The sequence below is a fragment of the Phoxinus phoxinus genome, assembly GCF_949152265.1.
Source record: "Phoxinus phoxinus genome assembly, chromosome: 18".
In the NCBI taxonomy this organism is placed as follows: Eukaryota; Metazoa; Chordata; class Actinopteri; order Cypriniformes; family Leuciscidae; genus Phoxinus; species Phoxinus phoxinus.
The window spans coordinates 5,512,765-5,530,279 of record NC_136893.1 but is presented as its reverse complement, the minus strand read 5'-3'; the positions used below and the strand labels follow the sequence as shown (position 1 = coordinate 5,530,279).

The 17,515-nt window shown below is 38.9% G+C and overlaps 1 protein-coding gene across 5 annotated transcripts in view; it reads left to right on the top strand.

Annotated features, from left to right (window-relative positions):
• src (v-src avian sarcoma (Schmidt-Ruppin A-2) viral oncogene homolog) overlaps positions 1 to 17,515 on the top strand; it is a 51,855-nt gene that overhangs the window by 18,865 nt on the left and 15,475 nt on the right. For 2 of the 5 annotated variants that reach the window (XM_079588259.1, XM_079588257.1), the window contains exons 2-4: positions 13,025 to 13,268; positions 14,406 to 14,505; positions 16,447 to 16,464. In XM_079588259.1, the coding sequence (XP_079444385.1) occupies positions 13,034 to 13,268; positions 14,406 to 14,505; positions 16,447 to 16,464 (353 nt within the window). In that variant the 5' untranslated portion in view covers positions 13,025 to 13,033. Of the gene's footprint in view, positions 1 to 13,024; positions 13,269 to 14,405; positions 14,519 to 16,446; positions 16,465 to 17,515 lie in introns of all 5 variants that reach the window. The other 3 variants (XM_079588260.1, XM_079588258.1, XM_079588261.1) reach the window with 2 other exon arrangements.

Sequence of the window (17,515 nt, the reverse complement as noted above, 5' to 3'; positions counted from 1 at the left end):
GACAGAAACTCTGATTCATTTACTTGCAAATGTATTAATGCATGCTGTCGGTGCGCTGGTAAAAAAATAAGCCTCATGCTTGATCTGACGCACGTGGCTGATTACACACACACACACACACACACACACACACACACACACACTCTTCCGCTCCTCACAGTGAGTGGCCCACATTTCTTCCGCTCAGCTTTAAATGATTTCATGTGTGTTGGCAGCCGATTAACGGGTGATAACAGGTTTTTAGAAATAGGTGCAAGCATGCTTTTGAAGCATGTCGTTTATTTCTTTGTTTAAATACTTTGCCATGTCCCAGTGTAATGTGGACAATGTGAACTATAATAAGTGTAAGATGATACAGGTTTAGGAAACCTGTATGGAAACAGTCATCACTATGGGGTATGGTGAGTAGCAGCAAGGTTTGCATAAGCAAGGACCACTTATGCTTTCTTTAGAAATGGAAGAAGAATTTGTTTTATTATATTTTAAGGCATTTTATTATGCAAGATATAAAACTTCTGTCCGATACTGCTAAGCACTAAGCAGATAATTATATTTTACAGTAACCGAACATGGCCACTGTTATTTTAGTATTATTTATCTACGATCATTTTATTCCGATTTTGAATAATTTTTTTAAATATATTTTACATTAAAAAAACACACGCTCTTTTACATTTCACTGAACAAGGATATTCATGGAGGTTTGTAATGGCATGTGAGTAAATTGATTACAGAATTTTCATTTTTGTACTGAATGATATATTCATCCGTACATTTAGGCTAATTGTGGTAATTAATAATTTGATCCCTCACTTCCCATACTTCACCATGTTTGTGGAGTGCATGGGCTTATTTTTTCCACTTATTTTTACACCGAGGTTATGCAATCTGTAGACAGGCCGATTAATTTGTGTTGTGATCATCACTCAAGGGAACGTTAATACCGACACAATATCATCCTGTTCTGAGAAGCGGCCCGACCAGACGGACGGTCTGAGTTCTTATCTGATCGCTGGCTGTTTGCCGTGATCCTTCCACCTCTCACAAAGACCCTGGTTTTCCCGTTCATCTGCTCAGACTCTTCTGGAATTGGAATAATCACTTCCATGGCAACCCTTGACCCAGTCCCTTCTGATGGAGTAAATATTGACTCGAGCGCCTCCCGCCTCAGTGTTTCTCGCTGACCGGACGAGTCTGGGAGTCAGATCTTGACAGTGTGTGGGGTGTGTTTACATTCACAGCTCGTCAAATGAAACTAGCTTTTTGACTTCCCGTCAATATATATTGCTTGATATGTCAGGATCAACCGTGACATAATGTCTTGTTTTTGAAGGTGCCGTAATAAGGTTTATGCAGGTAGTGCACATGTGTAATGATTTACTGAACTGTCAGTAACAGGGAAGCATGCATGAAGAAGAGGGGAGGTATGTAAACATGGAGCCTGAGATATATCCTCTTGGTGAATGCGATTTCACTATGAAGAACATGTTCCTGGATCAACATCCTTGTTGATCATGGAACAACATTCCAATCGTCCAATCAGATCTGAGGGTTAGGTTTACAGTTGATGCCAAGTTTAGGCTTTCGACAAGGGTTAGGGGCTTCTACGGTTCTTTTTCAGCTATAATTTTCCTCTGATTTTGGGGATAAGTTATGGGGTAGGGTTATGTTTAGGGGTAGGGATAGGGTTAGGGCTATATTTTTGCACAAGAATGTTCCAGGATCAACAAAAGATTTTGATCAAGGAGCACATCTTACTTGGCAAAATGATGGCGACCATCTATGCATACATGTATGAACATGTATAAAATCAATATCACATTTGTTATGCTGATATCTGGAGAAAAACTGCACTCTTATATAGACTAAATCATGGAGTATGTATGTATACATACATACATACATACATACATACATACATACATAGATACATGTGTGTGGAGGTTTTTCCTCATGTTCAGCCCCACTTATGTGTGGGATCCCTCAAGGCTCAATTATTGGCCCTATGTTATTCACTTTATATGCTTACCCTGGGCTCAATATTTGAAACATGGTGTGTCTTTTTACTGTTACATGGATGACCGATTTATTTACAGATTTATTTGGCCACAGTCCAAGAAATCTTTATAATCTCTTGTTGGTCTCGCTGACCTGAAAGCTTGGATGTCTGCTAATTTTCTCTATTTGAATGACAATGAAGTGGAAATGATAATGTTTGAGTAGGGGGTGCACGAAAAACATCTACAGCAACATTACATTTTTAAGCCCTGTGTTGAATCGAGTGTAAGTTCTAGTTGTTTTCTTTGACAGTGAGTTGAAACTTGATAAACAGGTTAAACTTATATACGTATACATATATGCATGTATGTTTTATTTTATTTCTTTTTTTAAAGAAGTGTCTTATGATCACCAAGGCTGCATTTATTTGATAAAAAATACAGTAAAATCAGTTATATTGTGAAATATTATTGCGATATTAAATAACTTGAATGTCTTTTTAAAATGTAATTTATTCCTGTGATAGTAAAGCTGCCATTACTCTAGCCTTCAGTGTCACTTGATCCTCAGAAATATTTACATTTAATGCTTTTGGCCATTTATAGGTTTGCTTAGCTTTGCAAGTGCACCGCCCTATTGTACATACTTAACATGTTTTACAGTGGCGGTAAGAAACATCTCCTGTACTGAAGTAAGAGATATAGTTACCTGATGTGTTGTTATTGACATATCTAGCAGTGAACTTGTCCACCTCAATGAATTTATTCAGAAGACTCCTCAAACTGACAGTAGATTACCCTATAAGAGAAAACTGACTTTTGACCGTTCATAGTAATGGCACCTCTATAATGGCAACACTAGAAATACATCACAATTGCTTGTCTTGTAATTCCTACAGTCCTGTCTTGGAATTTGTGTCTGAGTTGGATTCAAGTCCCAGATGTAATGTTATCATGGCATAGTGATTACAGAACGAATGTTGATAATCTCTCTCCAGAACAAGCGTTAGGATTAGAGCTTGATTGGTATGATGTATAAAGTTGTAAAGCGGCCAACTTCCCTTCAAGTAAATACAGGAAGCATAATAATATAAAACATACCCAAACTCCAAATCTTTATGTCTACATCTGTGAGGATTGTTATCCGAGCACAGTTAAAACATATTATATTTGTATTGGTGTAATATTATTTAATTGCTTAGCAAGACATCATTGTTATACAGTACCTTTTATTTTTTGAAAGAAATGAATACTTTTATTGAGCAAGGATGCATTAAATTGATTGGTAATGTATATATATTTTAATAGTTCATATTCTTTTGCCACTAAGATTTACAATAAGACTTTTCTGAATGAACAGCTAAATGAGTCACAATTAGGATGAGAGCAGGCAGCTGAAAAAAGTTAGTAGCATCATATTTAATGCAAGTGTGTTGAGAGAAACTATTTTATTTAATTTGGCTCTGGTTTGGCAAATACATTGGCCTTGGTATATAAAAGGTTGATCGTATGACGTGGCTGTGAGACTACAGAAAACCATGACAAAACCTCAGCTGCTGAACTGAAGGCTTTCCCCCTCTCACACCTCTCCTGCTCTGCCCTAGTGTGCTTTCAGGTGCTTTTCCAGTTCGACTTTTCTCGGCAAGTGAATTAAACACTTTCACCCACATGTTTTCTCTGGCTTAGACACTGCCGTACAACTCGTACCAAAGGAGCTTATCCACTGGTAATGAAACGTTTGATGTTGACCATGCAAATGCAGGAATAACAAGATGGATATCTTTGGCCGTCTGGCACCTGTTGGCCCGACAGTGATGGGAAAGGGGAGGAAAATACCGCTTGCGTTAAATGTTGTAAAGGTAAAAGAACAGCATTGTGGTGTAGAAGGTTGAGACCTCAATTTCCAACGATTCATTATTCACTATTCCATTGCTACAACTACATTTAGGATTTCAAATGATTTTATCTCTTACTTTTTTTTAAAAGTTTTTTTTAAAAGACTTTAACGTTTTTTAAAGTAAAAAAACACACTTTCTTCTAATATACTTTGAACATCACCTCATTTCTCAAAGAGTCTGAAACGATTTGTTTGAAGATTCAGTCTCTCTAAACCCCTCGTTTCCGAGAGCCTCCTTTGCTGTGATTGGTCAGATGGCTCAGTCTGTTGTGATTGGTTGACTGCTTACAGGTCGTGTCGGAAACAAAATGCCCATTACCATATCTGAATTTCAGATCCAGATCTTCCTCAGCACTTGATACACAGTGATATAAACAGTATAGATGGCGTCGGTTATACCATATCGATTTGAGAGTGAGTCCTCATGCTTTGGAATTGCAGCAAAGTGGATTTGCAGTGCTGAAAACAACGCTTTCTCGACATGTCGACACACAAACCAATATCTTCCGGTCTCAGCTACAACTACAGTGTTTGAGGGTCAAAGTAGACATTGTTCGCGAGCAGCCAATAAAACCATAGTTTTTTGGTAATTGAAATGAAGGATAAAATAGAAATATTAGATGGAAAAATAAACTTAAAGTTGGAATAAAACAGAAGTACTAAAATTACTCAAACTAAAACAGAAATAAAAACAAAGCTAAATAGAAATATAAAAAAGAAAAACAGCTAAATTAATAAAACTGAAAACATACCAATAAAAGCTAGTTCAAACTATTAATAATTGCTATAATAGTGTCTAAATAATACTAAACTAACACCGTAGGTAGGTAACAATACAGCCTTATGCTTCGCTCCATAGCATAATTGCATTGGAGAACCATGTGAAAGTCACTTTGGATAAAAGCCTTTAAGAAAACGTTGACTAATTATAGCCATTATGATTTGCATACACATTAGTTTACACTATAAATTAAATAACATGATGATGCTCAATAAATAGGAAATCCAGTGCTTTATTAATTTCGGGGGTTTATCATGCTTCACTGTTACACCACAAATCACAGCCTCTGCAGACGGATTAACAGTTCAAGCAAAAAAAAAAAAAAAAAAAAAACGTGACTTGAAAGAAAGGAGAATAAGATCTCATGAACAAGATGTGTCAACAGAAAAAACTGAGTTGTAATTCCTGTTTTGCTCAAACCCCTGGGAAGTATGTGGGATTCATGATCCTCTGGCTTTCCTCCTGCATAATTAAGCGAATCTGAAGCCTTTCATCGCGGGGTTGGACTCTTCCTCGCTCGCTGTCTGCTGGTGTTTTCCTCATCCTCGGGAGGTCCGGGCGAGAACGTTCACACGTTAGCTGACAGCTGACCCAGTCTGAATGATGGGAATGTTTGTGACGTTTCATGTTTCTGCTGGGGGTTTTGGAGGATAGTGATGCTTGAATGTTATTTAGCAGTGGTTTTGGTTCTGGTTTGTCAGAAAAGAGGAATTATCACTGGCTGCATAGCAACAGACAAGTGAATAGTTGCAGTATCGCACACTCCAGATTGCAAGGCTTGATGGGTTGAGAACAATGGACGCTTTTGTTTTATCCAATGAAGGAGCCCCAGCTGAGCTTTTTTTCACATGACTGAAAAATAATGGGTAACAGTAATCAGGAAGATAAAATATATAACGGTGTGTGTGTATCTACTTAACTATATTTTGGGGACAAAGTTGTACCCAGAAGTGACCAAAACCTGACAAAATTTCCAAAAACCTCCCTCATTTGTAAATTTACATTTGTATACCAAAAATAAATTAATTAAAGGGATAGTTCACTTCAAAATGAACTTGAGGGTGAGTAAATGATGACAGAATTTTCATTTTGAAGTGAACTATACCTTTAAAGGATTTTAAAAAATGTAAGAAGGCAGAAAGTTTTTTGTGTTGGGTAGGGTTAGGGGTAGGGTTAGTGTAAAGTGATATAATATACATTTGTACAGTATAAAAAAACATTACTTAGGCAAGTAAACGTGTGTGTGTGTGTGTGTGTGTGTGTGAGAGAGAGAGAGTGTCCACACGTCCAGGCATGTATACTTCTTTTGTATGCCTGAATCTGCTACCAGTCATGTCTCTGTAACTTCACGTGTGTGTGTGTGGTTGTGCATAACTGTACAGCATGTACGTGTACTAGCTAGCCCCGGTTGAAATGGGCTAGGCTAAGCACCCCAGCTGATCTTCGGTGCACAGACGAGTCCGGAGGGGGAATATCGACCCTCCACCCCCACACACTGACCCCTCCGCTATAGCTACTCCTCTCTGAGCCATCTGTCTCTCACACCGCTCAAGAATCAATCCTCTGCCTTCCCGCAGAAATCAGAGCCTGTCTCCGTAACGCTGAGGGGGATGGGGCGTCTCCGGTTCATCCGATCCGTCGGAATCTCCTCAGCTGTTAGATAACAGCCTCTCACCCCGTTTACACATGTGACACGAGCAGCCCCTCTCACAGCCGTGTGTGTGTGTGTGTGTGTGTGTGTGTGTGTGGGATTTCGCTTTTGTTCCCATGTTAGAGATTATTTTTAGTGCATGTTTTGTATTTGTACACCCACAAAAATATAGAGATACGCACACTTGGGAATGACAATTTCATTTAAGTGCGGTTAATAATTTTTTTAAAAATATGATTTTTTAATTTAACTTTAAAAAATATTTGTGTCAGTGTGTGGATCAATAGACAGACAGACAGATATGTACTATGCCCTTAATAATTAGCATTTTATCTAATATTGTAAGATATTTAATCCGGTGCTTATTCGAGGGTGAACATACATTTACATTTATGCATTTGGCAGACGCTTTCATCCAAAGCGACTCACATTGCATTTCAAGGTACACATTTACATTCTTATCAGTTCTTGCCTTGGCGTTGCAAGCGCTGACGCTCTACTGTTTGAGCTACAACTTTTCTATAAAATGTCATGGTGTTTTTTCTCTCTTCATTTTAGTCGATAGACCACCATAGTTAAGTTAACCAATTCAAGCACCAAAACCCAACGCTATGCTGTCACATACAGCTAACCAATTTATTTGAGATGTGGTTTAGGTTGCCTGAGGCCAAGTTAAATGCAAGTTTGTATTTATCCAGTCCTTTAATTTGTTGCGCCGCAGAAATCTAACATCCTGTCCTGTGCGCAGCGGGATAGAAATCAGGTCCTAATTTGTGTTTGGATTAAATTGGATGATTCCCTGGTCTAATCTCAGATTCACCAGTGCTCACGATATGTTTGAGGCTTAAGCAATATCCGGAATAAAGCCTGTCTGCTCATCTTTCAAATATGGAGAGATTTATCAAAAATGTTGATGCTGAATTTTGTAATTATGATGTTGCTGAGTCAAACATGAATGAATGAGGCACTTTACTACAGTATGTACTATGTACTACTGTCCACCTGATGTGCCTACAGTTATATCAGGGGTCTCTCCTCAACCACCACCAGTGATATCATATCATCATCGGTGGATCATATTTTTCACAACTGAAATTTTCCCGTGGTGATCACACTGTGTCTGTGGTGTTCTTTCGGCGCCTAAGCAATCTATTGGACGTCTCCGATGTACCCGATTTTCCCCTAAAATCGGACAGGAGGAGCTCTAGGACTGACTCACAGGGTAACCTCGGGTTCACTGCCCCATCAGTCTGCACCTTGAAAATCTAGGCATTTATGTCTTAATTAAACATAACGGCACGGTTCGCTTCGCTTTTCCACTGCGTGGTACGACTCGGCACAGCTCGATTCGCTTTAGCTTGGTTTGCGTTTCCACTGCAGTTAGTACCGCTTCAAAGTGGGTGGGATTACAGACTGATCGTTATAGTTTATCCGCTCCTCGGCAACCAAAGAGAGGAACATCTGCACTTCGTCCACTGACCACGATTTAGCCATTTCTTTTTGGGCGTTTTTTTTTTTTTTTTTTTTTTTTTTTTAAGCAAGTAGTTTAAAAACAGGTGCTACAGCGGTGGCTGTTACTGGCTATTTAAATCTAGCGGGTTTGTCTCGTGTCGCCAATACAATGACGCTGGACGATTCTTTCTGACCAATCAGTGATCTGCAGTGTTTTCATGTCACATTTTAGTATCGGTACGGTACGCTTGGAACAGAGGTGGTACCATTTAAAGCGAGCTGTACCGTACCGTACCATACAGTGGAAAAGCACCGAACCGTGCCGTACCTTGCAGTGGAAAAGCAGCAAACCGTGCTGTACCGTACCATGCAGTGGAAAAGCGCCGAACCGTGCTGTACCGTACCATGCAGTGGAAAAGCAGCAAACCGTGCCGTGCCGTACCATGCAGTGGAAAAGCGCCGTGCCGTACCGTACCATGCAGAGGTAAAGCGCCAAAGAATGAGGTACCAAACCGTGCCGTACCGTAACATGCAGTGGAAAAGCGCCACAAAGTGTGCCGTACCATGCAGTGTAAAAGCAGCAAAGCGTGCTGTACCGAACCATGCCGTGCCGTACCATGCAGTGTAAAAGCAGCAAAGCGTGCTGTACCGAACCATGCCGTGCCGTACCATGCAGTGTAAAAGCAGCAAAGCGTGCTGTACCGAACCATGCCGTGCCGTACCATGCAGTGGAAAAGCGCCAAAGCGTGCCGTACCGAACCGTGCCGGACCATGCAGTGGAAAAGCGCCAAAGCATGCCGTACTGAACCGTGCCGTACCGTACCATGCAGTGGAAAAGCGTCAAAGCATGCCGTACTGAACCGTGCCGTACCGTACCATGGAGTGGAAAAGCGCCAAAGCGTGCCGTACCGAACCGTGCCGTACCATGCAGTGGAAAAGCGGCACAAAGTGTGCCGTACCAAGCAGAGCCGTACCGTACCATGCAGTGGAAAAGCAGCAAAGCGTGCCGTACCGAACCGTGCCATACCATGCAGTGGAAAAACGGCAAAAGTGAGCCGTACCGAGCCGAGTCGTACCGTACCATGCAGTGGAAAAGCATCAAACGAACCGTGCCGTACCGTACCATGCAGTGGAAAAGCGCCACTAGTTTTCCCAGAAGGTCTCCCATCCATGTACTGACCAGGCCCAACCCTGCTTAGCTTGGACTAGGCAACCAGTCTTGGACTACAGGGTGATGTGGCTATGGCAAACATTACCAATATTGCTTTGTTTATGAATAATATTGCTGTCTTATTACTTTTCTAAGCATTCAGACTAATAGTTGGGCCAGCAAGTAGCCGCCCAGAACGCCCTTTAAAGCAATGCCTTGGCATTCACTAATCGTTTTTCAGAAAACTTACAAAATATACTTTTATTAACCTTTCTGTCATTTGGTAATTTTTTATGCAGAATCAGTTTTGTTGTTGTGGGGTTTTATTGTTCAAATAGCCTTTTCAATTCTGCATTTGTTCCGGTGACTTTATCCGTCAGCTAGACCTCATAAGCCATTGACACAACACCGCATGAAGTCCGTGAATGAACGTCCTGTTCCCAGTTGTTGTTTGCCATAGATCAATGATGCTTTACATAATGCCAGAATCCTTCTTCCGATGATCATTCGTCACATTCCGAACCTCAATAAGGTCGTTCCCGGACACGACTGTGTCCTTGGGCATGGAGACCGTGTTATCCAGAGCCAAACATTCACACCTCGCGTGGGAAATTAGATTAGCCTTTATTTGTAATGACTGGGCCTTTGCTTTTAATGACCGTTTTTATTGTGGCTGGACATTAGTGAGGCATGAGCTGCTCTTTGATTACCCAGAGTTCACCCTGATTCATCTCATTGTGGTTTAGCGTTATCAAACGTGTCAGTAAATTCATCCTGCTTCTTACAGTTGGAGGCATTAATTGGACATTAACAAGACATTGTTGTTGCAGGATGCTAGTTTTCCCTTGACACTGAATGGGATACACAGGGACAGTAGCACCCATAAATGAAACATTTATGTAATCTGGAGCCCATATGGTGGAGGACATAGCCTACATACTAATAAGCTGTTGTTTCTCTCTTTCAGTTTTCTTAAACAACTTTTCACAGGGACTCAATCATGCATTGCAGCCGCTTTCTAACACAGATTGCGTTTTTGGCAGGAATAGGGCCTGACTGGTTTATAAAAGAGGATTTTTGTAAAGCCAAACTATCAGATATGACGTATTTATGCCGGTTTATTGTTGACGAACAAATAATTGAATGAAATCTCTATGAATATTTACATTAAATCAGTCTGACCTAATGTGACAGACTTAAAATGTTATTATGTACTATTACTACTAGTTTTTGTTGTGTTTTTTTCTCTCTTTATTTTTGTAGCTTTTTCCGTTTATTATTTTTTGCTCTTTTGTACTTTTTTATGTTTGTTTGTTTTTTGTGGTTGTTTTTCCTCTTTTTTGTTTCTTTTTTATTTAGTTGTTTTGTTTTGTTTTTTCTTAAATATTTTTTGTTTTGTATTTATTTTGTTTGATGTTTTTTTGTCTTAGGTTTTGTTTTTATTTAGTTTCTTAGTTTTGTTTGTGTTTCGTTAGTTGGTTTAGTCTTTTGTTCTTATGTTATGTTGTTTTGCTTTTCTTTTGTTTTGTAATTTCAGTCTGTAATCTTATTTTTCTTTTTGCTCTGATTTGATGCTGAAAAATTCATTCCAATGCTTTTTTTCCTTTCTTTTTTTTTGACGAAAAAGCTGCAGGTTTGCATGAGAGTTTGTTTGTGAATCCTGTATACAATATGTAATCTAAGTTGCATTAGAATCGATGTGGACAGGCCTTCTGTCATGAAAAAATAGCATGAATTTCCTATAGTTTCAAGGTCAGTGCAGGTCTTTAGTGGTATATCTGCAGACTCTCCTCATAACTCCCGTCTTGTGACTGTACGGTTCATGGCACTGCCGGTGAACCTGAAGTGCGCGGGTCTCTAGTGAAAGCTCCTCTGCGACGGCTCCGCTCCTGCAGGGCTCCAGGGCCCTCGGCCGCTCCCTGACCCCTCATTCACACTGCTCTGCTGAGATTAGTTCCCCTTCACCGGGCCTGTAACAGCTCCTCTAAGAGACCCTTCGCCATGAGCTGCCAGTCCTCCGGGCTTTCTAGGAAAAGAGACTTTTGTTGTGGAGAATTTCTCATCCCGTGGGCAAGCGGGGGCTTGTTCTGCACGGGTGAGGAGCGTTTACAGAGAGCTAAGGGCTGGAAAGAAGTGTGTGCCGTGTGAGGTTTGTGTGGGTAGATGGGAAATCGTCTCTGTCTGTCCCTCGAAGAATGTGTGTGTCTGTGCTGGCAGACAGAGAGTATGACATGTGGAAGAATGTGTGTGTGTGTGTTGGGGGGTCCGGGAGGATCGTATTGCAGCGGCTGTCACTGGTATGTGAGAGGAAACAGCTGAGCGCTCCTGTACTCGGCTAAACTGAGGTTAAAGTGCACTAACACAACCTCAGGCTTCTGTGGGGCGCACAAACTGCGGCCACTCGGTTTCTGTAATGTTTCACTTTGGTCAAATATGTCTGTGATAAAATGACATTCACATGCCAGGCATTCTTTCAATTTTTTTTCTTTTTTTTTAACTCGCTTTTAGGAATCTCTGACTTTTTATTAGTGCCGCTTGCTTAGGCAGAACCCCTAATGGCAAGTATAGAAATGCATTTTGCTGCCCATTTTTAATATACATTCATGGTGTTATTGAGACTCATCAGGGCATGTTATTGCATTAACAATTAGTCTTCGTAATATTTAATCAAAATTATAATCGCTGAAACATCTCCATTTTCAATGTCCAATCACCAATCAAGGAAAAAAATCAAGGCCCACCCATTTTTATTTCTCATATATTCTTATTTCTTCTAAAAACACATTTTGAAACGATCCAGAACACCTTAGCATCATGGCAGTGAGTTTTGCATGCTCAGCAAACACATTTTTTAAGAAAATGTAAAAATCTAGTTAATTAAAATGGCCTGAATTTCAATATATGGTTGAAGAGTTCAGTAATGAGATTATGATTTAACACTGAATATCTCTCTAGATACAGATATTTTAGCGCACCAGTATCACTGTTTATTTGTGTTACTTAAGGAATAACAGAATATTGCTTGGATGCATAGTTGGTTAATAATTCATGGTTCATACATAAATCATGAAAACGGGCTGGTCTCTAGCGACAGCGCTGGAAAAAGAGGGGGTCAAATATTCGTTTGAAGTGTTTTAATGTTACAAATTAGATGAAAGTTATTTTTCTGAACAACATATTTTTATATATATATAAATATATATAAGAAAAAAGCTTATGTCAAAAGTCCAACATGAAACCCTGCAATTAATGAATGTAATAGTATGTTACAGGCAATGTGGGATGGTGGTTAAAAATCTAGACTGGTAGATGTAGGTTCAGATACTGAAAAAAAAAAAAAGATTCATGAACCATTTCATTTTTTATTGAGTAAGTAGGTACAGTATATCCCCAGGTTTCCCCAGTAAAATGATGTTCATTACCTAATCCTGTGCTAATATTCAGTCCCCAAACAGACAATATATGAATTTATATAATAAGGATTTAATATCTTTTGACTTATGACTATATATTCAGATTTACATTTATACTGTATATTCAGAGTTATAACTATATTTTCGTTTTTACACTTATATATATTCAGGCTTATAAGTCTGAATGTATAGATACAAGACTAAAATGTATAGAAAAATATATATATTGTGTGTAGATACATTAGAATATCATATTATATATAATGTGTGTGTGTATATATATATACATATATACATGTATGTAAATCATGACTATATAAATGTAAATCCAAATATGTAGTTATAACTCAGATTTACATACATTTATATATTCAAATTTGTGTATATATACAGGCTTTTGAATATATTCAAACTTGTATTTATAAATTCAGATCTACAGTTATGTTATAACTATATTTGGACTTACATTTATATATTTAGATATGTTGGGCCCTTACTAGGTAATTGTAATGGTGTTCTAGTTTATATATATATATATATATATTATATTATATTATATATATATATACAATTTTAATTTCCATTTTGAATTTTTAATAAACTAATTTTAATTACTCTAGAATTAAGTGTATAGCAAGGTGTTTGGGGTAAAATCATGATGTGAATGATCTGTCTGTTTTCAGGCCTAGGCCATGGGCGGAGCCAAGAGTAAACCCAAAGAGATCAGCCAGCGCTCCCGGAGTCTGGACGATGGCACCGGAGGACACCACTCTAGTCCCAACCCGTCATCCTTCACCCCCAACCGAAGTCCTCCGGTGGACGGCAGCAGACGCGGCACCCAGCCCATGATCAACGCAGAGCAGGCGCTGTTTGGAGGAGTGATCTCCACTACCATCACATCTCCTAACAGGGGCGGCATGCTAGCGGGTAACACACCTCTGTCTGATCCGGGATGCAATGTGTCATTATCACGGTTCTGCTTTTGGTGACTTTCAGTATTAAAGTGTTAAAGGAAATGGGCAAAGAAGTCTGAGGGTGAATTGACTCAACAGTTGCACTACTTTAGTGCAGGAAAAACATGCATCTTAATCACAATAGTGCTTTTCATCACGCCTATTGTCCATGTAAATCAGGCTCATCATGTATACAGTTATAGCTGGCGCAATCAATTTTTAATGAATTAACGGAGTTAAAATCTCATTAATGACAGTCACAGTTTTCCTGTAAGGCCACATCAGACCGTTAATGGACAGTTTGATGCATACTCGAAAGATTTTCTAACTCCCAAGCTCCGCTCTGTTTGGCTGGTGAGTCTCTTAAAGTCAAGATGCACAGGTTTTGTCAGTACAATTGTTGAAACAATGATACATTTCTGTGGAAAACTACTTGAATGGATTTCCTGCAGTTTGTCCATTAAATTACTAGTACTTTTTTACTTATTGGCCTTACTTATTTTACAAAATTTTGGCCACAAAGTTTGTGAACATTGTGCATTTTTCACAGTATTCATCTAAATTATTTAGTATTTTCTGTACAATAGTGGTATTGCATGAATTGGAAGTTTCCGCACCATCTTTCAAAGTTCAGCAAAACATTGGGTTGAGCCTTCGTCCTCTATTGAAAAGAGTCATGTGATCATGTTTGGCGTCATTCGCCACCGCCGCTTTTTCAGACGTACGACTCGCATTGACGGGAATGTCCGATCTGTCTGCTTACAAATGCACAATGCATGATTCATATCAGATTTATTTCCACATATGCATGAGACCTGAAACCTATCTGAGAATATCGGAATCCATGTGCTTTTTTTACTGCTTACACATTCGTGAGTCATATCCGATTTGTGCCACATGGAAGGAACATTTTTGATTTAGGTCACTTAAATGCATGCTGATAGTCACAAGTCTGACTCTGCAAGTCTAGGCTATTTTAGGACGCCCATTTCCATTAGCAACCCAACATTGCATTATTTACTTATGTTAATGAAATTTCCCTGCTGAAGTTTTTTTAAAATTGAATGCATCAAGATAACAGTCTATGTTTGTCTCTTGTATTTTTCCATAGGCGGCGTGACCACGTTTGTGGCTTTGTATGACTACGAGTCACGAACCGCCTCCGATTTGTCATTCAGGAAAGGAGAACGACTCCAGATTGTCAATAACACGTAAGAGGGAAACGCATGAACATACTCGCGCAAAAAATAACAGGGCTCCCGGGGGCTATAGACACACCCACTGAGGCAGACATCCACACACACACACACGCACACGCACGCACATGTCTCTCATCTGTCTGGGCTCTGGCTGTTCTGGCTGCTGAACCCCCCCCCAGCACATGTAGCCCCCGCTCCTCTTCCTCTCCGGTAACCATAGGAACTGGCTCCCTCTGAAGGCGCTGTATTTGTGGGAGATGACGGCTTTTTGTTCTCTGGATTCCTTTTTTGGTCTTCCTGTGCACAAGAAAAGCTCAGCTGCACGTCTTTACCTCCACTTCCCCTCCCGGACCAAAGGGAGCATTTTCCTTCCTTTCTACACCTGCGGTTCACTTCCTTATTTCAGTGTACAGCGCTACCGTTAGGAGAAGAAAGAAGAAGAAAAAACACTCTCAGTAACATCCTCTGGTTTCAGCACAAAGCAGACCTGGTGATTTTCTTTTTATGTCAGGCCGAACACAGTGTAGTATATGGGTGAATCCTTCAAAACAGACCTTGTCCGGGTCATATTTAAACCCCGAATCAATAAAATCGTTTTTTTTTTTTGCAGAGAGAAAATTAAGCATGTATTTAGTAACATTAAGTACATTTACATTGAGATGTTATTTTCATGACAAATAAGCAATTTTCCTTCCCAAATTGTCATCTTTATAAGGAAAACAAATAGTACTGCCTGTTATTTAATCAATTTATAATGAAATCGTTGAGAATAATGGGATTTACAAAAAAAAGATTTAGAAGTAAAACTGCTTGACCTTTTACAGTAAAGAGAATTTTGTGCTTTTTAAGCACAAACTATTTTAAAACTTGCATAGTAAGACGCACAGATTTTCTGCTTGAATCATTCTGATAAACCATTGACTGAATTAATCTAATGCAAATTAGCATATGATTCACTTAATGAACTGGGGTAATCACTTTCAGTCATATCAGACTCGATGATGCATTTGATGTGTTCTTACGGTTTGTGAAACTTAAATCAGCATCATGTAGTTTTTACAATCGTTTGTAATTTGTAATAAATCCGTTTTTTAAACATTAAGGGTGTGTTCACACTTGGCAGGTTTGGTTCGATTAAAATGAACTCTGGAGCGATTGCTCTGTTAGTGCGGTTTATTTGAATAAGTGTGAACGCTGCCATGTGAACCCTGGTGTGCACCAAACAGACCGATAAGATGGGTCTCTGTCCATTTTTTTAAACGAACTCTGGGTGCGGTTCGACTGAAATATGAATATGACCAAAGACAACTAAACGAACCAAAAACAGGACATCACAAATATTCTCATCACAAATATGTCATAAAAGCGTTTTTTTTTTTAATCTCTAGGTTCAGTGTTAAAAATGACAGTGTAAAGGCTAAGCAAATCAAGATTACATTTATTATTTTCTTTCAAAAGAACCAAGAGAACCGAACTACAAATGTGTGAACACACCCTACAACAGTTTACTAAAATAGTGTTGTAGTTGAGACCAATTATGGGGAGTTTGAACAGAAACCTAGGCACGTTTTTATGAGATTCACCCTTTAAACCGTAACCAATCCCCACTGCTGCCCATTACCCATCCCAGAAGCCACCGATAATAGAGTAATCAGCTTTTTTACCAAATCTCTAAGCTGCTCCGGCTTATGCTGGGACCTTCAGAGTCATGTGTCAGTTCACATTTTGAGATAATCAAATGCACATTACAGTAATTGTTTTCCATATTTTTAGTACTTCACAGACAAGTTGGATAAAAGCTTTGTTTTCAGTGCGTCATTGCTGCGATTTGACCTTCAATCAGTTTTTGAGGCTATGTGGGATGTTTGTAGCTTCTGCTGTTTGCTCTTAATGTCCAAACACTTCACGTCTCCTCTGTGTTTTTCCTCTACACGCTCTCAATCGTTTATGTAGGAGAAAGTTGAACCCCAGGTTGGTAAAGTTGCTATTGCTTTCAGCTTTCAATGTCCATTTTCTATGCGTGTGTTTGTGTGTGTGTGTCATTTCACCATTTGCTTGTCCACCTGACATTAGTCCTGACTTTCTAGAGATTGTGGAAGTGGTCCATAAATAGTGTCACATCTCCTCATAACTGGCTCCCTCACAACCATTTTACATTTGTCCTTCACACTGACTTTGTGGTTGGTCCTTTAGTGTATTGTCGATTTTTCCTTTACATTTGTTTAGGCTGCATGCCAATTTTCATGTTATCTGCATTGCTAGATTAGGTCAATTCATCATAAATCATTGAACGATGAAAATAATATGTCAAATATAAAATTTTCTATCCTGTGTTGACACATTTCCTGTTTAAACAGGAAGTTGTCACGGGAACATCTACATGACCCTTTTTTTTAAATAGTAAAATATAAATAAAAATATAAGGTTGAACAGATTGGCCCTAAAACCCACTAAATTCAGATTTGGATTTCATGGGGTCATTAAATGAATGAACCTAAAAGCAATAATGTTAAGATAGCATTAGCATTTAGTTAAATTAACAGTAAAAATATAGACTACTGGCTACGTTTTCAGTTTAGCTAACTTGTTAGTTTTCATTCTCATTCCAGAGATCATTTTATTGGACAGAAATCTGTATACGGCCCATAAATTAAAAGACTAAATGTGCATAGTGTGACTAAATGCGTATGTGTGTTAAGTTTTTTTTTTAGTGCGTATGCTATATGCTATGCTAAGAGTATGTTAACATATAAATGGCCTCAAAGCTAACAGACTTGGACCAAAATACACAAAAACTGTTGTCACAGTTTGATTTAATGTGGTCACTAAATTAATATCATTAAAAACAATCATGTTAAGATAGCAGTAGCATTTAGCTAAATGAACATAGCCAATAGCCTTTAGTTTAACTAACTTAATAGTTTTCATTATCATTCCATGGATGATTTTATTGGATAATAATTTGTAAGTGGTACTTTGAATTGAAAGACTTAATTCGTATATGTGCTAAAAGTTAATTTTT